Source organism: Myotis myotis, unplaced genomic scaffold (genome assembly GCF_014108235.1).
Source record: "Myotis myotis isolate mMyoMyo1 unplaced genomic scaffold, mMyoMyo1.p scaffold_m19_p_33, whole genome shotgun sequence".
Lineage (NCBI taxonomy): Eukaryota > Metazoa > Chordata > Mammalia > Chiroptera > Vespertilionidae > Myotis > Myotis myotis.
Genome location: NW_023416339.1, coordinates 2,133,737 through 2,156,347, shown reverse-complemented (window position 1 = coordinate 2,156,347; position 22,611 = coordinate 2,133,737). Strand labels below are relative to the sequence as shown.

General features: G+C 47.0%; 1 protein-coding gene and 1 pseudogene across 1 annotated transcript; both read left to right on the top strand.

Annotated features, from left to right (window-relative positions):
• The first annotated feature begins 8,422 nt into the window (after positions 1-8,422).
• On the top strand, positions 8,423-8,858 carry LOC118652742 (40S ribosomal protein S12-like). The gene has a single exon (XM_036302840.1). It carries the CDS (start codon positions 8,438-8,440, stop codon positions 8,834-8,836), a length of 399 nt encoding a protein of 132 aa, XP_036158733.1. The 5' UTR covers positions 8,423-8,437; the 3' UTR covers positions 8,837-8,858.
• A 4,595-nt stretch (positions 8,859-13,453) lies between these two features.
• LOC118652740 lies at positions 13,454-14,496 on the top strand (annotated as a pseudogene).
• Positions 14,497-22,611: the final 8,115 nt, after the last annotated feature.

Here is a 22,611-nt window from a genome sequence, read left to right as displayed (position 1 = left end):
CTGAAGCCCACGCATCCATTGCCGACCCAACGCGAAGGGGAAGGGGCCCCCCAAGAGAGGAGAGAGAAGGGGGAATGCCAGAAGCAGCCGTGTTCTGAGCTGAAGGCTCCCCACAAAGGCAGGCGCCAAGCGGGGCTGCTGTGCAAGCTGCCGGGGGAGGGAGCCGGGGGGGGGGGGGGGGGGGCGCGGGAGGGGGAGGAGGAGGAGGTTTCCCTGATGCTGGGAGGAGGGAGGGGAGGAAAAGCGGCTCAAAAGCTCCTGATCACCTCCAGCAACGTGCTGCACGGGGATCCTGCACGGGGAGGCACATCCAGCCAAGGGCATGACCCTCCATTGCTGGGGGGCGGAGGGGGGGGGGCGGGAATCGATTTCTCCCTCTCCTCTATCCCCCCAACACTGCCCCGCGACCTCCCAGCACAGGACTCTTCTCCCCGGAAGGACGCTGTTGCCCTCCACTCCTCCTCAGTCCACACTGGCTTCTCTAAGGAGCAGAGGAAAAGTGGTAACACGTGAGCGCTCGCTCCTCCGTCTCGGGGGGGGGGGGGGGGGGGGGGGGGGGGGGGGTCTGCGGGAGGGCGGAGCGGGCGTGTATAACAGGCCGGTGGGGGGAGCGCAACCATGCTTGTCATTTAACCACATCCCCTCCACCAGGTCGCAACCTAAATTATGGACGCCCTGGCCCCAAAAATAAATAAATAAATAAATCATGAGCGGACAGCTGCTAAGCCCCTCTCTGAGAGTTCCTATTCATTCTCAAAACAGCTTCCCCTCGCCCCCAGCCTCTTTCCTTTGAACAGAAAGGTATGGAAAACGGAATCGTTCGAGGCAAAAAGGCAATTGATGGCAAGTTCTTTGGTCTGTCTGCCACTTGTGTAGGCTTAGGATCCAAAAACTGGGGTAACCGTGTCTCTTTGTAAAAGGGGCTCCTTTTAAAGATGAGCCTCCTTTTTTACTTATAAGAGGCATCTAGAGGGCAGAGAATCCCCATAATTTTCCCAGAACAGAGAGACAAAGTGGGGGAAAGACCTCATGGGGAAGGGAGCGTTGCTTGTTTGCTTTTATTGAGATGCAATTGGCATGGAACATTATATTAGTTTCAGGTGTACAACATAATGATTCAACAGTTGTATATATTGCAAAATGATCACAATCAGTCTAAGAGTGGCATTGTTTAAACAGGGAGAATCGAACTTGGACTAAGTGTTAGGGGATCTTAAGGAATTAGTGTTAATTTTGTAAGGTCTTTGGTAGTATTTTGATTGTGTGTGTTTTTAAGTCCTTATCTGTTAGAGATGCAGATTGAAGTATTTATGGGTTAGGTAATTTGATGTTCCAGGAAACAACTAAAACATCCATCAACTGATGAATGGATAAACAAAATGTGGTCCCCCATACAATGGAATATTATACAGCCACAGGAAAAAAAATGAAATTCTGATACGTGCTACAACATGGAGAAACCTTAAAAGTATTATGCTAATCAGAGGTTCTCAACCTGTGGGTCGCGACCCCTTTGGCCGTCGAACGACCTTTTCACAGGGGTCGCCAAAGACCATCCTGCATATCAGATATTTACATTACAATCCATAACAGCAGCAACATTACAGTTATGAAGTAGCAACAAAAATAATTTTATGGTTGGGTCACAATATGAGGAACTGTATTTAAAGGGCTAGAAGGTTGAGAACCACTGTGCTAAATGAAAGAAACCAGATACAAAAGGCCATATAGTGTATGATTTCATTGATATGAAATGTCCAGAACAGAAAAATCCATAGAGACAGGAAGCAGATTTGTGGTTGAAGGTGGTGCTAATGGGGACAAGACCTCCTTTTGGGGTGATGGAAATGTTCTGGAACTAGATAGAGGTGATAGTACATTCACAATGTACTAGGAAAGAAAAGGTTAGTTTTATGCCATGTGACTTTAACCCCAATTAAAAATAAGCAACGAAAAAGGTACAGAAAAGTAAAGAGAGCAGAATGTTGCTAATTGAGGAAGCTGGAGGGTGGGAACATGAGGGTCCATTGTATTTTTATTGTATTCTCTCTGTGAATGTGTGATTTTTTTTTTTTAAGAGATGGGATGTGGGTAGTGGTAAAGCAGGAAGAGTGCAGGGATGGAGGGGGCTTCTCTATGGGTGAGTGCACCCCCAGTTCAGCAGCTAGATGAGCCCCTGGCCTGCAAAGTAAAAGGAAATGAAGGAAGCAATCTCTGGGGTCCATGGCCTGGGAGAGAAAACTGACCCCGCACCTGTGGATTTTGTGAGAATCAAAAGAGATCATGTTGAAAGGGGGAGGGTGAGGGGAGAAGAATATTTGCTTCTAAAGCATATTTGACCTAAAGCCATCTCTGGGAAGATGCAAGAGAGCTAATCACAGGGGCTGTCTGTGGGGGAAGGGGCCCTGCCTGAGGGGACAAAAACAGAGGGGGCTTTTCCTGCTTACCTTTTGACACTTAAGGGTTTTTGAACCATGTGAGTACAGTACAAATTAAAATACTAAACTGAAATATGAGATGGTGTATGTCAAGAGATGGTAAACTTTTTCTGTAAAGGGCCAGGTAATAAGTATCTTAAGTTTTGGAGTCATATGGTCTCTGACATCCACTCAACTCTGCCCCTTGTTGAGGCACCAAAAACAACATGGAATGAATGGGCATGGCTGTGTGCCAATAAAACTTTATTTATAAAAACTGATTATTGCATGAATCTGGCCCCTGGGCTATAGTTTGCTGACTGCTGGTATGTGTAAATTTCTCAGCATCTGCTACATATCAAATGTTTTTCTTAATTCCAGGCTCTGCCACTGGCAAATTGGGTGATCTTGGTTGGGCAAGTCACTTAAGCCTCCATCGCCGCCAGTTCAAAATAGGAGGATTGTTGTGAGTATAAAATGAGACATCTGAATATTAAAGTACAAAAAAATAAATAAATTAAATGAGACATCTGATATTAAAGTGCATTGTGCTCTCTAAAATGCTATGCACTGTAAGTTGTTATTATTGTTATGCCTGAGGCCATAAGTCTTTGCAATTAGCATTGAATTTTCCTGTTTTTCAATAACATGACTTGTATGAGTCACCTCACGATGAACACAAATAGCCGTCCTGGTTTCCTTAAAAGTCCTTTGAAAATGTCCAAAAGTTCTTCTTTTTCCCTTATGCAAATGCGGCCATCCTGAGTCAGCCACCTTTTAAACTTGTGTCTTTTACAAGAGTTCATGACCATGAATAGATTGAACGACCGGCCCCAATTATTCATTCCTCCCTGCGTCCCTGTCTTTGCCATGTTCTCCAAACACAGACTTGAGTCCTCATTCTGCCTCATGACAAAGTGCAGACTATCTCGCCTCTAGGATGCTCCACTATAAACCGCAGTAGCAAGAGCACCTACCAGAAGAAATTATGGTAAAGATTAAATCAAAGTACAGACCGAGAACTTAACAGGGGGCCGGGACACAGCACGCATGCACTCTGTGTTAGCTCTGCTCACGTCGTCGTCATCATCTTCACTTCTTGGAAAAATCCAGAGCAATCGTGAATGATGAAGGCCTGGGTGCCGAACAGCCTGTGCTGGAAGTCTTGTGCTAGCCCTTACTAGCTCTGTGACTTTTTAAAAAAAAATATGTTTTTATTGATTTCAGAGACAGGAAGGGAGAGGAAGAGAGAGACAGAAGCATCGATGAGAGAGCAACATCAATCGGCTCTCCCCAGGGATGGAGCCCGGAACCCAGGCATGTGCCCTGACCGGGAATTGAACCCGTGACCTCCTGGTACATGGGATGATGTTCAACCAACTGAGTCATCCTGGCTGGGCAGTAGCTCTGTGACTTTGAGGAAGCACTCTAAACCCTCTGTACCTCCATTTCTCATCTGTGAGGTGAGGGTGATGATAATATTTATATTACAAGGTTTTGGAAAGTTAACACATATAAAGCACTTGGAACAGTGCCTGACACATAGTGCATGCTATATAATATCCATCAGGGTCCATTCAGAAAACAGAGGGCATGCAGTTTTCAAACTGGATAATCTGAGAAACATTTAAGAAAATGTACTTACAACAAGAGCAGGGTCAGTGGAATAATGCAGAATCTCCGGGCTAGCAATAGCAGGGAGCTGTTCCCACCCAGGCCCAACTGGGCAAAGAGGGGAGCTGCTTCCAGGCCCTGAAGACAGAGAGAGAGCTGTGCAGAGAGCAGCCGGAAGGAGCTGTGGGCTTCTGTAGGCGGGTGCACACAATCCATGGCAACCTAGAATAGAGGAAGCCAAGAAATAAATTCCCCAACCTCACTCTTCTTTTGTCTTTCATCTGTGAGTGACTCCCATGGACCGAACGAACGGGAAGCCAGGTGTGATGGTTAATTTTATGAGTCAATTTGACTGGGCTACATGGGGTGCCCAGATACTTGGTTCAACATTATTCTAGGTGTGTCTGTGAAGGTGTTTTCAGGTAAGATTAACCTTTAAATTGGTGGACTTTAAGTAAAGCAGATTGCCCTCTATAAGGTAGGGGGCCTCGTCCAATCAGTTGATGGTGGGACTAGAACGAAAGATTGAGCTCCCCCAGAGCCAGAGAGATTTTCTCCAGGAGAAGCCTTTGGACTTGAACTGGAACATTGGTTTTCCCTGCCTTCACACTCAAATGGAGACATTGGGTCTTTCTGGGTCTCTCGAGCCTGCCAGGCTGCAGACTGGAACAATACTATTCACATCCCTGGATCTCTGTTTTCCCAGCCCACCTCGCTAATTCTAGACTATGTCAGTCTCCATAACTGCCTGGGCTAATTCCTTATAATAAATCTCCTTCTATGTATGCATTGGTTGTTTCTCTGGAGAACCCTGACTAATACGCCCGGAGACAAAATAGCCCAGTGATGTCATCCTTATAGGTCAACCTCCCAGGGCACAGAGCAGGATGGAGAAGAGGGGAGGGGGAGATGGATGGCCAGTGGACTTTACTTGTTTTTCTTTAGCCAGTTTTCAGTTGCTAATGCATCATCAGTTACTGTCTGAATCCTGGGATCCAGATCATTTTTCTCAGCCGTCTGTCTGCTTGACCTGATTTTTTTTTTCTGGATACCAAAGGAAACAAAAGGGGAAAATAGATTCTCCCAGGAATCCCCAGTAAACTTTAAAGACTGTCCTACCTACATATTTACATTCCTAGTGACATCTGTTTTTGAGCCAGTTTGCCCACGAGAAGTGGGCCATACCTATACCATGTACATTCTCCCGATTATATTTCTCTTGCCCAAAAGAGCAGACAGCTGGCCGGACTTACAATGACCTCCAGGGTGGCTAGTTCTCTCTGAGCCTGACAGCTGATGCTGCACACACAGGGCTCTGCTGGGAAATGTGACACCGTCCACCATGTACACACTGAACACCTTCACCATCCGCCAGCAAGAGAATTGCTGCTTCTATACCCTGGGCAAAGTCCAATTACCTGGCAACAGCGAGAGGTGGGAAATCAGGAGAGAGGAAAGCAAGAGACACACATGTGAGATAAAATGTCCTCACTCCTTGCCTATGTGAGCCAATTATTTAAACCAAGAAAGGACACACAGTGAAGGTATCCAAGTTCTGAAGTCCAATCTGCCTGTGCTCAGACCTCAGCTTTGCCACGTCCTCCTTCCCCTGTTTCTGTCGCTGTTTTGGCATCCTAGGGCAGCCAGAACAAAAGACTGCAACTGCATGGCTTCCAGGGGTGGGCAAACTTTTTGACTCGAGGGCCACAATGGGTTTTTTAACTGGACCGGAGGGCCAGAACAAAAGCATGGATGGAGTGTTTGTGTGAACTAATATAAATTCAAAGTAAACATCATTACATAAAAGGGTACGGTCTTTTTTTTTTTTTTTTATTTTTATTCATTTCAAACGGGCCGGATTCGGCCCGTGGGCCGTAGTTTGCCCACGGCTGGCTTAAACAGTAAAGATGCATTTGCCCATGCTGCTGGAGACTAGCCGTCCAAAATCAAAGTGTCGGCAGGGCTGGTTCCTCCTGCGGGCTGTGAGGGAAGGATCTGCTCCAGGCTTCTCTCCTTGGCTTGTAGATGGCTCCCAGGATGTTCTCCCTATACAGTAGCTGTGTCCAGGTTGCCGGAGTCCATTCATTGTCTTCACTAGCTGAGTTTAGACAGAGGCCCCCAAAAGCTAATAACCTTTGAAGTCCTAGCAAAGGTCAGGACTGCGCACCACCCAGTTAATCTAGGAACCACCCAGTTAATTTAGGTAATAATAGTTGAAGCATCATCCCCACCTTAGTGCACTTAATTCCTTAGATACTTGTGTAGATCCTTGTTGCTTATTGTTGATCAGATACTCTGCCCATTCCTGGAAATCATCTACTGATGAGCTAATCAGATACTCTGTATATTCCTGGAAATTGTCTGCTGATCTGTGTGTCATTGAAACCTCCTTACCCTAAGGGCTACTCCAGATCAATAAAAGATTGGAGCGGCCTGAGCAGCGGTGGAAGTCCTTCGGGACTTGCCCGCCTGGTCCCCCAATATTGCAAAATTATCTCGTGTCATTTCTCTCTCATTTGTGTGCGGCCCCTCTTTCAGATACCGAACCCTACTCCACGCAAAACGTGGAGGGAGTCTTACACGACACAGGTTTCCCCCCCTTTTTTTAGGGACACTGGTCATAGTGGATTAGAGCCCATCCTAATAACTGCGTTTTAACTACAGTTGACTTTTGGAGAACACAGGTTTGCACTCTGTGGCTCACCTTGACTCCACTCATAAGTGGACCCACACAGCGCAAACCAGCGTTGTTCAAGGGTCCATGGTATTTTTGAACTAAGGTTGGGAACCTTCTTATGCAGAGGACTGACTTGAGTTATATGTGGATTTTTTTACTTTGCAGGTGGCCGGAACCACTAAGCCCCTCATTGTTCAAGGGTCAACTGTAATTACGTTTGCAATGACCCTGTTTCCAAATAAGGTCACAATCTGAAGTTTGGACATTAACCTAAGTCCTGTGTTTGGGGGTACTATAGACTGAATGTTTGTATCTCCCCAAAAATGTATATATGTTGAAATCCTACCCCCCAGTTGGATGGTATTAGGAGGCAGGGCCTTTGGGAGGTGGTTAATTCATGAGGGTGGAACCCTCATGAATGGGATGAGTGTCTTTATATAAGAGACACCGCAGAGAGCTCCTTTGTCCCTTCGGCCATGTGAGGACACAGCAAGAAGACACCATCTGTGGACCAGGAAGTGAGTCCTCACCAGACATCAGATATGCTGGCACCTTGATCTTGGGCTTCCGGTCTCCAGAACTGTGAAATAGGAATGTCTGTTGTTTATAAGCCACTCTACCTACGGTGTTCTGTTATAGCAGCCTGAACAGACTAAGACAGGGGAGACACAATTCAACCCACAGCAATGACTTCATCTCAATCTTAGTTTCTTCCCTATAAAATAGGTTAAGAATGTTGAACGGGCTAATCATCTTGATGAAATGATTATAAAATAAGTAAGCACTTTAAGTTGTGTTCAGCATAGGGTGGGTCCTCAAAAAACAAAAGACCTTCTGAAGACTTCCAGATGGAGCCTGATGGTGGGAGGGACATGGAGAAAAGCCTGCTGCTAGATCAAGTAGGGGTAACTCATTGCAATAAACTTTATTGAAATGTTTATTACCCTAGGATACAATGCACCCATCTGAAGTGTACAGTGTGGTGAGTTTTGACTAATGTATACACCATGTAACCACCACTACCATCAAGATTCAGAATATTTCCATCACCACAAAAGGTCCCTCAGGACACTTGCAGTGAACACCCCATCCCTGTCCCCAGACAACCGCTGATCGGGTCACTGTCACCGTGGATTAAAGTCACCTATTCTATAATTCTATAGAAGCAAACCCATACAGTATGCCCTCTTTTGTGTCTGGCTCCTTTCACTCGACACAATGCTTTTGAAATTTGTCTGTGTTGGTCTGTTTATTAGTTTCTGTTCCTTTCTATTATATTTCATTGTACGAATAGACCACAGTCTGTCCCCTCACCTGGTGTGTTGCCTGGGAATAAAGCTTCTATGAACATTCATGTACAAGCCTTTGTGTGGACACGTATTTTCATTTATCCTGGGCAAACACCCAGGAGTGGTATTGCCGGATCATCTGTTGTTTAACTTCGTAAGAAGCTACTAGATTGTTTTCCACCAGCTGTGGGCATGTCACTCCCCAGCCTCACCAGCACTTGGTACTGTCCGTTTGTCCTTTTGTTGGTAGCCATTCTAGTAGGTGTGTAGTCAAATCTCCTTGGGGTTTTCATTTTCTAATGGTTAATGATGTCATACACATATACCTGCCCTCGTAAACTCTAAAGAAATACAGGGGTCTCTTTCCCTGCCGCCGCGGGTTGCGCGGAGGCGGAGGCTTGGGTGCGTTCAAGATTCAGCTCCACCCATAACCCACCGCCATGGCAGAGGAAGGCATTGCCGCTGGAGGTGTAATGGACGTTAATACTGCTTTGCAAGAGGTGCTGAAGACCGCCCTCATCCACGATGGCCTCGCGCGTGGAATTCGCGAAGCTGCCAAAGCCTTAGACAAGCGCCAAGCCCACCTTTGTGTACTTGCATCCAACTGTGATGAGCCTATGTACGTCAGGTTGGTGGAGGCTCTTTGTGCTGAACACCAAATCAACCTAATTAAGGTTGACGACAACAAGAAACTAGGGGAATGGGTAGGCCTCTGTAAAATCGACAGAGAGGGAAAACCCCGTAAAGTGGTTGGTTGCAGTTGCGTGGTGGTTAAGGACTATGGCAAAGAGTCTCAGGCAAAGGATGTCATCGAGGAATACTTCAAATGCAAGAAATGAACAAATAAACTTGGCTTTTGTTTATCAAAAAAAAAAAAAAAAAAAAAAAAAAAAAAAAAAGAAATACAGGGGTGCACAAAATTCAAAGAAGGGAGAGTTGAGAGTCATATTACCGGAAAGGGGACCTGGCCCAGAGAAGGCCTGCCTGAGACCGGCCGGTAGTGTGTGGGTTCTTGACTTTGTACAGGAAAGATTTCATAATACGGGTTCAGGTCATTTGGAGCGTACATTTATTAAAGCTGAGGACAGTAAAACAAAGAAGGGCCTAGGATAGAAGAAGCAACAGGAGAGAGCAAAGGTGTGGCTGCTGTCAGCTCACTGGAAAGTCAGAGAAAAGGGGGCCTTGGAGACAGGTTCAAGGGGTTAGACCAGGATGAGCTGCCACTGCCCATTGCTCCCCTGGTTGCAAGTCAAGTGGGGTCCCTTAGAGTTTAGCAGATGCATGCCTATGGGAGAAGAGGAAGGGGAGGCACAGGTGTGATCCTGGAAGGGAGAGCAAGCCCTGGGTCCTTAGTCTTGAGGGTTTAAAAGTCTGGGAGTTGAGGGGAGATCCTAGGGGAGGGTCCAATAGAATATTCACCAGCTTCTCCAGGTGTGCCCTTTCAGGATCATGGTCTCCACTCATCGGTAGATGCCAGGGCAAGGGGTCTGAACCACATGACCAGCAACATGCCAGGGGAGGAAAGGCCACCATGGGGGCAAAGTCCAGCACCAGTTTTGCCTGTGGCTAAGGAACCTGGGGCTTTCTTCCCTGGTGACCTTATGTATCTGGCTGTAAATTGCCTGGCCAGTTTGTTCAGCCATCAGTGTCAGTTTCCCCATTCCAAGGAATTGCCAAGGAATTTCCCAGCCTCTTACCAACCTGCCTCAAGTCAGGAGGTAGGCATGCAAGATGGTGCTGAGAAAGATTGTAGAGCATAAGGGGTGGGAATGTACTGGGAGGTTTTACTGACCCTACGGGGCAAGAGATGAGACTTCATGTCCTTGGGGAATAGGCGGTGACAAGGCATTGGCATTCTCTGCACAGAGCTGGGACTCTGGTAGGACCACACCCGAGGGCATGGGCACTAGGAAAACTTTCTGCCAGCTCAGGGAGACTACAGGAAGATTGTACATTTTAAAACATTTTTTTATAATATCCAGTGTGGGCTAGGATATTATAGGGGAAACGGGCATTAATTTATGCTGTGATGGGCATAAACATTGTTAAAAACTTTTGAGAGGGCAAAGTTATATCAATCTTACTAGCATTCATATTATTTAAAATCTAAACATGATGCTATTATTTATTTGGAATTTTTCAGAAGGATGTAATAGAAACTAAAGGTAGTTTAAGCAAAATGATGGTGATGATGATGATAGATGGGAAGGGATGTGTCATACCTAAGGTAATACAAGATAAAGTGTCAAACGGGCCTCACAGGACGTAGGGCCAGTCATCAAAAAGTCATCAGAGCCCTAGCCGGTTTGGCTCAGTGGATAGAGCGTCGGCCTGCAAACCAAAGGGTCCGTATTCAATTCCGGTCAAAGGCTCGTACCTTGGTTACAGGCTCCTCGTCAGTCCGGGGCCTGGTTGGTGCTCGTGCACGAGGCAACCAATCAATGTGTTTCTCTCACATCAATGTTTCTCTCTGTCTTTCCGTCTCTCAACATCTACACATTGGCTTTGATTTTCCTGCTCTGCATCCATCCACATATTCATACTCAAATATTCACTGAGCGACTACCACATGATGGCAAAATACATAGCACTGTGGTCACCTTTGTGACAGGCAGGCCTGGCTCTGCTTCTTTCTGACTATGTGCTCTTGGGCACTGTTTTTAATCTCTCTAGTCTCAGTTTTCTAATCTGTAAAATGGGAATACTCGTGGGAGTTGGATATAGGGCTGGTGTGAGAAAATGAGATAATAAATGCATGGTGCCTGGAAGACAATAAGCACTCCATATGGTTAGTTATTATTAGTTTCTTGCACTCAGTATGTTGGGAATAAATTAAGAGTGATCCCCTTCCCATTGTGCTTACTACAATCAAGAGACCATTCTAGGTTAAACCAAAGAAACTTTTAGTCTCAATTCCAAAGGAGAGTAAAGGCTCTGAAACAGCCAGTTGGGGTGAGGTGCTCTTTCCAATCCAATCAATCGTGGCTGGGGAAGGAAGGAGGGAGAAGCAATCACGTTGTACGGACATGGCTTTCTGGCCTGTTTCTCTGGATGGGAGAAGAATTCCCAAAGAGAAGGGTGGAGAGAGGTCATTGCACTACGTATAGACAAGCAGATACTCCAAAAGGTGTCCACTACAATAACCAGTATCTCAGCCCTTCATTTCCAATGTTAGCTCAAACCTCGAGAGATGATTTCACAAATGTTCAGAAAAGCCTTCCGTCAGTTACCTATTGCCAAGATAATGCTGCGTAACAAATAAACACAACAACAACAAGTGGCATACCACAGGAAGTTTGTTGCTTCTACGTCTGGAGTCAGTGGAGAATCAGTTTTGCTGATCTAAGCTAGACTTGCTCACAAGCCTGGTGGTTGGCTGGCTGCCCTTGGGATGACAAGGGCAATTTGGTTACACTCCACATGTGTCTCATCCTCCAGCATTCTAGCCCAGGCCCGTTCTCATGGTGATGACAGTGCTGCAAGGGCAAGTAAGCCCAGTCACATAGGCACCTTCAAAGCATTTTCTTACCAACACTAGGGGCCCAGTACACAAATTCGTGCACCCTGAAAGTAACTGTGGAACACAAGGCTTTGGTAAGCACAGGCCCATCCTTCATGCCCCAACCTGGCCCTTCCCGCTGTGGCCCCCAGTCCCCTGTCTGCCAGCAGCCTCACTCTTACTGATGGCACCAACCCCACTCGAACCCGCTGATGGTGCGGAGTGTTTGGGGCCGGCGCCAGCAGCAGGTGCAAGCTGCGGCTGCTGCCCTGATCGCCCCTCAGGAGCAGGGGGAAGTGGAGAAGCCCTCAGGGGTGATCAGGGCCAGCAGCCGCCGCTCACACCCACTGATGGCACCAAGTGATTGGTACTGGAGCCATGCACCAGCTGCGGGTGTGAGCGGGACTGGCACTGGCAGTGAGTGTGAGTGGCAGCTCTGGCGCTGGCAGCAGGTGCGAGTGCAGGGCAGGACCACAGCACACGGGAGCAAAGAATTTTCAGTAACCACCAGAGGCTTGCCCCGATGACAGCGACTGGCACCTGCCTTGGTCTGGAGCCCCCACTCACCTGCTCCATCATCTTGCCTTGGCCATCACCTGCCATGTTCCACACATGCCCCCTGGTGGTCAGTGCACATCATAGCGACTGGTTGTTCGGTTGTTCCAGTTGTTCTGCCGTTTGGTCTATTTGCATATTAGCCTTTTATTATATAGGATTCCATTGACCCAAAGCAAGTCGCGTGGCCAAGCCTGCAGTCAGAGTGGTAGTGTGCTACAGAGTTAATGGCAAAAGGTGTAGATAGAGGGAGGGGTGAAGAACCGAACCATGTTGGCAACCACCACAAGCATCGTTTGTAAGAGGGGGGGAAATTTGAAGTGACCTAAATGTCCATCAGCAGAAAATAAATAAATTATGCCACAACATGGAATGGCATCTTTATTAGTTTCCTATTGCTGTGCTAACAAATTATCGCAAGCTTAGTGGTTTAAAAACACAAAAATATTGTCTGAAATGGGTTTCACTGATCTGAAACCAAAGTGGGGACAAACCTGCGCTTCTTTCTGGATGCTCTAGAAGAGAATCTATTCTCTTATCTTTTCTAGCTTCTAGAAATTCATTCCTTGCCTTTCTGGGCTCATGGCCTCTTCCTCTGTTTTCACATTGCTTTCTATCTCTGGTCTCCTGCCTCCTTCTTCGAAAGACCTCTGTGATTATATTGGTTGCACCTGGATGCTCCAAGTTAATCGATCCATCTCAAGATCCTTAATCACATCTGCAAAGTTCCTTTTCCACATAAGGTAACATTCACAGGTTACCATAGCACCCTCTTCAGTCATAAAATAAATTCAGTAAAATCCCAAGATATCCAATAAATCTTGCCAAGTAAGTAAAGCAGATAATAGAACAGTGTGTACAATATGTTCTAACTTTCAAAATTAACATTGGCGTCTGCATATTTTTAGATAAAGGTTTGAGAGGATTCCTTACAAATCACTGATATTGGTGAGCTCTTGGTGAGAGATAGTGGAGATCCTCACTTTTTATTTTATGCATTTCTGAAGTGTACTTTTTCTTTCAAGGCATATAACTTCCACAGTTATAAAAAATGCAAAGGAGTCTCCCCCAAGTTGAGGCTCCCCCAAAGGAGTCTCCCCCAAGTTGAGGCTCCCTCAGGGGACCAGGGGGAGGACCAGGACTGGGACTGGGAGTGTATTCCCCTAACTCAGTGGTTCTCAACCTTGGCTGCACATTAGAATCACCTGGGAATCTTTTTAAAATCCTGATTTCTGGGCCTCATCCTCAGATTCCCAGGTGATTCTAATGTGCAGCCAAGGTTGAGAACCACTGCCCTAACTCCTTCAACCTCTTCCCCCACCTGGCCCCAGTGTGAGGAGGAGGGCCCAGCCCACAGGCCGTCTTGGGCCTGGACTGGGGCCCTGGCGCCACTGCCGCCACGATGGTCCAGCAGCAGATGACCCGCTCGCAGAAGGCCCTGATGCTGGAATTGAAGTGCCCGCAGGAGGAACCAGTGGAGAGCTTCCGGATCACCCTGGTGGATGAGTCCAACCTCTATGACTGGGAGGCTGCCATCTTCAGACCCCCAACACCCTCTACGAAGGAGGCTACTTCAAGGCACTTATTAAATTTCCTATTGACCACCCACATTCACCACCTACCTTCAGGTTCTTGACCAAAACGTGGCACCCCAACATTTATGAGAATGGAGACGTACACATTTCAATTCTTCATCCACCGTAGATGACCCACAGAGCCGTGAACTGCCCTCGGAAAGGTGGAGTCCTGCTCAGAAGGTCAGGACTACCCTGTTAAGTGTAGTCTCGTTGCATAATGAGTCCAACACCTTCTCCCCAGCCAATGTGGATGCTCCAGTTATGTTCAGGAAATGGAGGGACAGTAAAGGAAAAGACGAAGAGTATGCTGAAATCCTTAGAAAACGGGTTTCAGCCACTAAAGCCGAAGCAGAAAAGGATGGCTTGCGAGTCCCCATGACCCTGGTGGAAAATTGCATCAAAACTAAAGTGCCTTCCAAATGACAACAGCTCAGATTTGCTTTATGACGACTTGTACGATGATGACATTGATGATGAAGATGAGGAGGAGGAAGAAGATGCTGACTGTTATGATGATGATGATGATGATTCTGGGAATGAGGAGTTGTGACCTGCTCCTTCGAAGCCCCTGTACTGCCCTGGCCATCTCAGGCCAAAGGGAGGGGAGCAAGTGGGGGCCTAGCAGTGGCCCCTCAGCAAAAGCCTACCACAGGGGGTGGGGAAAACCAACATGGCTCCTGCTGACTCCCCTTGTGGATCTCAGTTTGCTCCTGTTTATGGGCCTCTTAATGGAGAGAAGGTAATCCTCCACAGAATGTCCGAATCCTTGCATTCTTTTCCCTTCCTTCACTGCATTGATTTTTCCCCCCCTTTAAACCCAAACCCTTTCCTCACTTCGTCTCTACAAAGTGTCCACAGCAAAACACGTTTGGTCTGTTTTTAGATTCTTAAAGAATTAAATAGTCTTTCATAAAAAAATTTAAAAATGCAGAGAAGCCCAGCTGGTGTGGCTCAGTCAACCCATGAGGCAGGAGGTCCCTGGGCAGGGCACATGCCTGGGTTGCAGGCTCGATTCTCTGGTGGGGGGTGTGCAGGAGGTGGCTGATTGATGCTGTTTCTCTCTCGTCGATATTTCTATCCCTCTCTCTTCCTCTCTCCCTAAAAATCAATAAACACATATTTTAACAAATGGAAATGAGCCCTGGCCGGTGTGGCTCCGTTGGTTTAAGTATCATCTGTGCACCAGGAGGTCTCGGGTTTGATTCCCAATACGTTTGCAGCTGGATGCCCAGTGAGGGGCATGCAGGCAGCAGCTGATCCATGTTTGTCTCTCATCAATGTTTCTCTCTCTCTCTCTCTCTCTCTTTCTCTCTCTCACACACACACACACACACACACACACACACACACACATCAATGGGAACATTTTTTTTAATGCAATAATGGATGAAATAGCACTATTTTCATCAGCTTTATTCAATGTTGTTTTTAGCCATTGGAGGTCAAGATTATAAGTGTTCGCTATCATCAAAAAGACAAGAGCCCTGGCCAGTGTGGCTCAGTAGGAGGCAACTAATCAATGTTTCTTTCTCACATTGGTCTCTCTCTCTCTCTCTCTCTCTCTCTCTCTCTCTCTCTCTCTCTTTCTCTTCTTGCCACTTCCCTCCCTCCTTTTCACTATGTCTAAAAATCAATGGAAAGAATATCCTCCGGTGAGAATTAACAACAATACACACACACACAAAAACCACCAAAGAAAGTAAATCACTTACCTAAATTCTTAAGACAGGAAGAGATAACAAGTGTTGGCAAGGATGTAGGAAAAGGGAACCATTATGCACTGTCGGTGAGAATGTAAGTTGGCGCAGCCATTATGGAAAACAGTATGGAGGTTCCTCAAATAATTAAAGATAGAACTACCATATGATCCATCAATCCCATGTCTAGGTGTATATCCAAAGGGAGGGGAGGGGATCTGGATCTTGATCTTGAAGAGATATCTGTGCTTGTGTGTTCATTGCAGCATCATTCACAGTAGCCACAATATGGAAACAATCTAAGGGTCCAACAACAGATGAATGGCTAAAGAAGAGGTGACATTAAGTACGTGGCCTGAAACCTGGTGACGGTAACACTGAGCTGTAAGTTTTGTTTGTGGAGGCTTTAGAAAAGGCGTCCCTGGTGTAATGTCTTTTTTGGAGGCTGCAAAATCAACTGATGAATGTTAAACCGGAAATCTGGGTAAGCAGAGAATAAGAAGCAGATTCAGAAACCATGAGTCTATATGTGATAGTTGATGCAGAAAAGCTAGAGGAGCTCCCCTAGGGATTGTGGGTAGAAATACAAGCAGAGGAAAAGGCAGGCAAATGAGGAAGGATCAAATAAAGAAGAAACCAGGACAGCCAAAGGCAGAAGGAACAGAGCAGCATCATGAAAGCCATGGGCTGGAGGAGTTCCCAGGCCAGAGTGTCTACAGTGCCAAGTGGTAAAGATGCGCAGGAAGTTGAGGCTGGAAATTAGCCACAGGCCTGAGCAAATATGAGATCACCAGCGACTTTGGCAAGAACAATTGAGAAGAATGGTGGGTTGGAAGGCCAGCAGCAGTGGGTCTGGGGTGAAAGGAGAGAATGGGGTAGAGTTGTAAAGGGCAGACATCTCTCAAACAGTTGGCTGAAAAAATGAATAATCATGCCTGCTTGCTACAGGTCGTTATGGCAACCAACTAAGAAAATGATGGAGAATGCTCTTTTTTTTAAGGACTGTTTTTATTGAGATATAATTGATCTGTGGTCAAATTCAGCCTTTATTAGTATTCAGTTCTATCAGGTTTGATAAATGCATACAGTGGTGGAACCATGATCCAAATCAAGATATAAAACAGGCCGAAGCCGGTTTGGCTCAGTGGATGGAGCGTCGGCCTGCGGACTGAAGGGTCCCGGGTTCGATTCCGGTCAGGGGCATGTGCCTTGGTTGCGGGTACATCCCCACTGGGAGGTGTGCAAGAGGCAGCTGATTGATGTTTCTCTCTCATCGATGTTTCTGGCTCTCTATCTCTCTCCCTTCCTCTCTGTAAAAAATCAATAAAATATTTTTTAAAAAAGATATAAAACAGATCCATCACTCCAATCAATTAACCCCTTCCCTAAGATTAAGCCCATAGCAATCATTATTCTATTTCTGTCCCTATAGTTTTTGCCTCCTCTAGAAAGTCATATAAATGGAAATATACAGCATATAGTCATTTGAATCTGACTTCTTTCACTCAGCAAAAATGCATTTGCGATTCATTCATGTTGCTGTGTCTATCAATATTTCATTCTTTTTCTGTTACTGAATAATACCTTACTGTATGTGCAGGCACTTTGAAAAAATGTGAAATGCTATAGAAAATCATAAAAACTAATCCTTGGCAAAATATGTACATGTAGGAGGAGGAGTGTATGTCTTAGTTTGGGCTCCTTCAGAGGGAAAATCTTAACAATCGGCTTCTTCTAGCTGGTTTGAGCTGGAACCCATTTCAGACAAGTAGTTTATTCTAGAGGTGGTTCCAGGAGACCTGGGGAGGAGGGGATGGAAAGTGAGAGAGGGGAGGCAGGCAGCTGGTACAGAGCGTGTTCAGCAGGCGTGACCGCAGTGGACAACTGGAACTCAGTCCTGCTGGGACCTCTGGGAAGCAGCTTGGAATACAGACCTCAGTATTGTCCGTCTGAGGGGCGAAGGAGCTGGCTTATTTGTCTACCACCTTCTACTCCTCACTGGTTGATGGCCACTCCTGGAGGGCATTCCTTCCCAGGCATCTCTGGTCTGATTCCATAGATCACTTTGGGTGCCCCAAATGCCAGAGAAAGTTCTCAGTAAGTGAATGCAGGTGCTGATCACTGGGATTTGGACCAGGACATGATGACTAAGAATGAGAGGAAAGGGTGGGGCATTGGCAGACCTTACAGAGTGTATACGCAGCTCATGAACTATCTCCTCTTAGTTTTCATTTCTTTCTTGAGCTGTAAACATCAGATATTTTTTATAGCTATTCAAGATGTTTTGCATGAAGACCTTCTAAATCATCTATGTCATCTAATTGGGCTTGTCACTCACAGCTAACACTGCTATATTTATAGTTACTCTCACCATATAGGGTCTGAGGCTTATTTTTGGACTTGTGAGTCAGGCATGCATTCCCCAAGTATGTGTGTTCATGTCGCTATTTATCTGTCTCTTAGGAAAAACTGGGTGTCATTTTCCATTTCCCCCCTGCCTTGCTGTGCCTACCTCTAACCATTGCCTAGCAGCCTTCTTGTTTATAATAGTTTTCATACGTATCTTCCATGAACTTCATATTACTCCAAATCTTCACAAATACATCATTTTTCTTAATCTGATAGTAACACTAGGAGAATGACAGCAACCTCCATGCCTCTTAATCATTTTACAGATGAGAAAAATGAGGCTCCAACTTCTTTTTTTTTTCAAATATATTTTATTGATTTTTTACAGAGAAGAAGGGAGAGGGAAAGGAGAGGGATAGAGAGTTAGAAACATCGATCAGCTGCCTCCTGCACACTCCCAAATGGGTATGTGCCCGCAACCAAGGTACATGCCCTTGACTGGAATCGAACCTGGGACCCTTGAGTCCGCAGGCCGACGCTTTATCCATTGAGCCAAACCGGTCAGGGCGAGGCTCCAACTTCTTAAAAATCACTGCATCCTTTAGATGCTTCTGGTTTTGAATAAGTAAAATTTCAAATGGAACTGAACATAAAGAGAATTATTGGCTGCCATGGACTGAATCGTGTCCCCCTAAACTTCATATGTTGAAGCCCTAATCCCCAATGTGACTATATTTAGAGATAAGGCTTTGAGAAGGTAATTAAAGTTAAGTGAACTCAAAAGGGTGGGGCCTTAATCCTACAGGGCTGAGTCCTTATAAGAAGAGGAGAGTGCATGAACGGTGGGAAGGCCCTGTGAGGATACAGCAAGAAGGAGGCCATCTGAGAACTAGAAATAGAGCCCTCACCAGAAACCTAATCACCTGGAACCTTGATCTTGGACTTCTAGCCTTCAGAACTGTAAGAAATAAATTTCTGTTGTTGAAATCACTCAGTCGATGGTATTTTGTTATAGTAGCCAAACAGACACAGTAAATATAAATGAAAGAAAAATGGGTTTTCAAGAAAGGCTTGGTATACTGGCCCAATGACGTCATCGATGGCTAGGTTTCTTCCCACCTCTCTGCTCTGCCCTCCATGGTGTTGTTTTCAACCCCTGGTTGGCCATCCCTGCGGTCACCAACGGCTGCCAACTGTCCTGTTGCTTCAGGCTTCCTGTTCAAAACCAGAGAGGGTCATAGGAAGTCTGTCCTTAGATTCACTCGATGGGCTCAGCCTACATCGCATGACCACCTCTGAGCCAATGCCTATAGGTAAGTAGATGGAGCCCACTGATTGGCCTAAACTGGGTCACATGTTCTACCCAGGCACTAAGGCAGCCGTGGGCAAACTATCGCCCGTTTGAAATGAATAAAACTAAAAAAAAAAAAAAGACCGTACCCTTTTATGTAATGACTAGAGGCCCAGTGCACAAAAATTTGTGCACTCGGGGGGGGGCGAGGGGGGTCCCTCAGCCTGGCCTGTGCCCTCTAGCAGTCTGGGACCCCTCGGGAGATAACGACCTGCTGGCTTAGGCCTGCTCCCGGGTGGCAGAGGGCAGGCCCAATCCCTAGGTGCAGCCCCTGGTCGGGCTCAGAGCAGGGCCGATTGGGGAGTTGGGGCGCCGCCCCCTGTCATGCACAGAGCAGGGCGGATTGGGAGGTTACAATGCCACCCTCAGTCATGCTCAGGGTAGGGCTGATTGGGGGGTTGGGGCACCGCCCCCTGTCACACTCAAGGCAGGGTCCGATGGGGAGGTTGCGGCGCCACCCCCTGTCATGCACAGAGCAGGACCAATCACGGGGTTGGGGTGCTGCCCCCTGTCACGCACAGAGCAGGACCAATCACGGGGTTGTGGCGCCACCCCCTGTCATGCACAGAGCAGGACCAATCAGGGGGTTGGGGCGCTGCCCCCTGTCACACACACAGCAGGGCCCATCAGGGGGGTTGGGGCTCCGTACCCTGTCATGCACAGAGCAGGGCCCATCAGGGGGTTGGGGAGCTCCCCCCTGTCACTCAGAGAGTAGGGCCGATAGGGGACTTGGGACACCGTCCCCTGTCACACACAGAGCAGGGCGGATCAGCGGGTTGGGGCACAGCCCTCTATCACCCACAGAGCAGGGCCGATCAGGGGGTTGGGGCGCCGCCACTCTCACACTCAGGGCAGGGCCGATGGGGAGGTTATGGCTCTACCCCTTCACACACAGAGCAGGGCCCGTGGGGGGAGGGGGGCGGTTGGCGTGCTGCACCCTGTCACACACAGAGCCGCAGGGCGATCAGGGGGTTGGGGCGCCTTCCCCTGTCACGAACAGAGCAGGGCGGATAGGGAGGTTGTGGCCCCACCCCCTGTCACACACAGAGCCGCAGGGCGATCAGGGGGTTTGGGCGCTGCCCCCTGTCACGCTGATCCCGGTGCCAGGAGGCCTCGCGGCTCCGCTGATCCCAGTGCTGGGAGCATATTACCCTTTTACTATATAGGGTAGAGGCCTGGTGCATGGGTGGGGGCCGGCTGTTTTGCCCTGAAGGGTGTCCTGGATCAGGGTGGGGGTCCCCACTGGGGTGCCTGGCCAGCCAGGGTGAGGGGATGATGGCTGTTTGCAGCTGGTCACACACCCTTCAGGGTGGGGGTCCCCACTGGGGTGCCTGGCCAGTCTGGGTGAGGGGCTGAGGGCTGTTTTCAGGCTGGGCGTGACTGAAGCTCCCAACCGCTCCTTTTTTCCTTTTTTTTTTTTTTATTCTGGGCCAGCTTTAGCTTGAGGCTTGGCTCCAGCTCTTAGCCCTCCACTGCTGAAAGTAGGTTTCTGGCCTTTGCTTACAATGTTGTGAATCTGCTGGCTGAAGTCCTGCGGTATTTGTTACAATGTTTGAAACTGCAGGCTCAGAGGCCTGCAGCCCCAGGTGGGGAAAGTTGGTTTCCTCCGTCACTGAGGCAAGCAAGCCTCATGTTAGTTTCAAGCTGCCTGGCTGCCGGCTGCCATCTTGGCTGACAGTTAATTTGCATATCTCGCTGATTAGCCAATGAAAAGGGTAGCAGTCATACGCCAATTATCATGTTTCTCTTTTATTAGTGTAGATGTTTACTTTGAATTTATATTAGTTCACACAAACACTCCATCCATGCTTTTGTTCCGGCCCTCCAGTCCAGTTTAAGAACCCATTGTGGCCCTCGAGTCAAAAAGTTTGCCCACCCCTGCAAGGGGAAAGTCAGATTTCTCTAGAAATAAATGGAAACCCAAGCCAAAAGTAGTGAGAAAGGAAAAATAGTGGAAGGAATGCATAGAAGTAATATGCACTAGTCTGATTGGGCTACCATAGCAAAATATCACAGACTAGGTGGCTTAAATAACAGAAATGTATTTTCTCACATTTCTGAAGGCTGGAAGCTCAAGGTCAGATGTTGTCAGGTTTGGTCTCTCCTCGGCTTGCAGATGGCCAGGCTGTCTGTGTCCTCACAAGGCCTTTCTTCTATGTATCTGCACCCTGGTGGCTCTTCCTCTTCTTATAAGGACACAAGTCCTATAGGATTAGGGCTCCTTCCTTGTCACCTCATTTAACCTTAATTACTTCTTTAAAGACCCCCATCTACACATACAGTCAGTGCTTCAACGTATGAATTTGTGGGGAGGGGACACAATTCAGTTCATAACAGTGCGCTGGTCATCTATAGGTACCAGCACCTGGGTAAGAGGGCCTTAAGTAAGTAGGACTTTCATTTTCTCACACAACAAGAAGTGTGGGAGTAGGTCACAGTTCTAGTGTGCACAGGAGGTAACCTACCATGTGTACCACTTGACCATTAGCGTGAGAGCCAGGACCAGGACGAAGTCCCCTACTCCCAGCCCAGTGCCCTTGCCATTCTGCTTTCAGTCTTGACAGATTTCAGAATGAACAACTAATCAGGATTAAATGTCAAGAAAATATTCTTGCCCTGGCTGGTTTTGATCAGTGGTTAGAATGTTGACTGCAGACCAAAGGGTCTCGGGTTCAATTCCCAGTCAAGGCCACGTACCTGGGTTGAAGGTTCGATCCCCAGCCCCAATCAGGGTGCATGGGGGAGGAGATCTTCCCCCCCCCTCCCACTTCCTTCCACTCTCTCTAAAAATCAATGGTAAAAAATATCCTCAGGTGAAGATTAACCAAAAAAAGAAAATATTCTTTAAAATGTGTGGTTTTCCTCCCATCTTCCTAAACTATGGTCCTCGGAAGCATTTTGTGAACCTCCTAAAACCCTCTCAGGGACCCATGCATCAGTGACGTGCTAGAGCCAGCTCAAACCAGCCAGAAGAAGCCGATTGTTAAAACTTTCCGGAATTATTGTGAGCTACTTAAGAAGCTTGAAATTGGTCATGGAAGAAGTATTTATACCACAGAAAGAAGTATTTACACCACAAAGAGCTCAGAGCTCTTTGTTTTTTCCTTCCTTCCTTTCTTTTTTTCTGGAGAGACTGTTGTTCACCATGTCCCAGCACACCACTGCTGGTGATAATATTACGGTGTTATTTGCCTCTTTCTCTGCCTCTTCATTTGCACTGTTGCTACAACAGTGGGAAAAACTACTGGAATCAAAGTGGTATCACCAAACTGTATGACTAGTCACAGTCCTCATCTTCACTCACTTGCAGCAAGGAAAAGCAGGAAGAAAAACATGGTAACTTTGTTTAAGAATGTCCTCAGTTAACAACGGTTGACAAGGATGTGCAGAAATTAGAACTCTCATACACTGTTGGTGGAAATGTAAAAGAGTGCAGCCACTGTGGAAAACAGAATGGAAGCCCCTCGAACATTTCAATAGAACTGCCATAGAACCCCGAACTTCTACTTCTGGGCATACCCAAAAGAATTGAAAACAAGAACTTGAATAGTTGTTGGTATAGTCATTTCCTAGCAGCATTATTCAC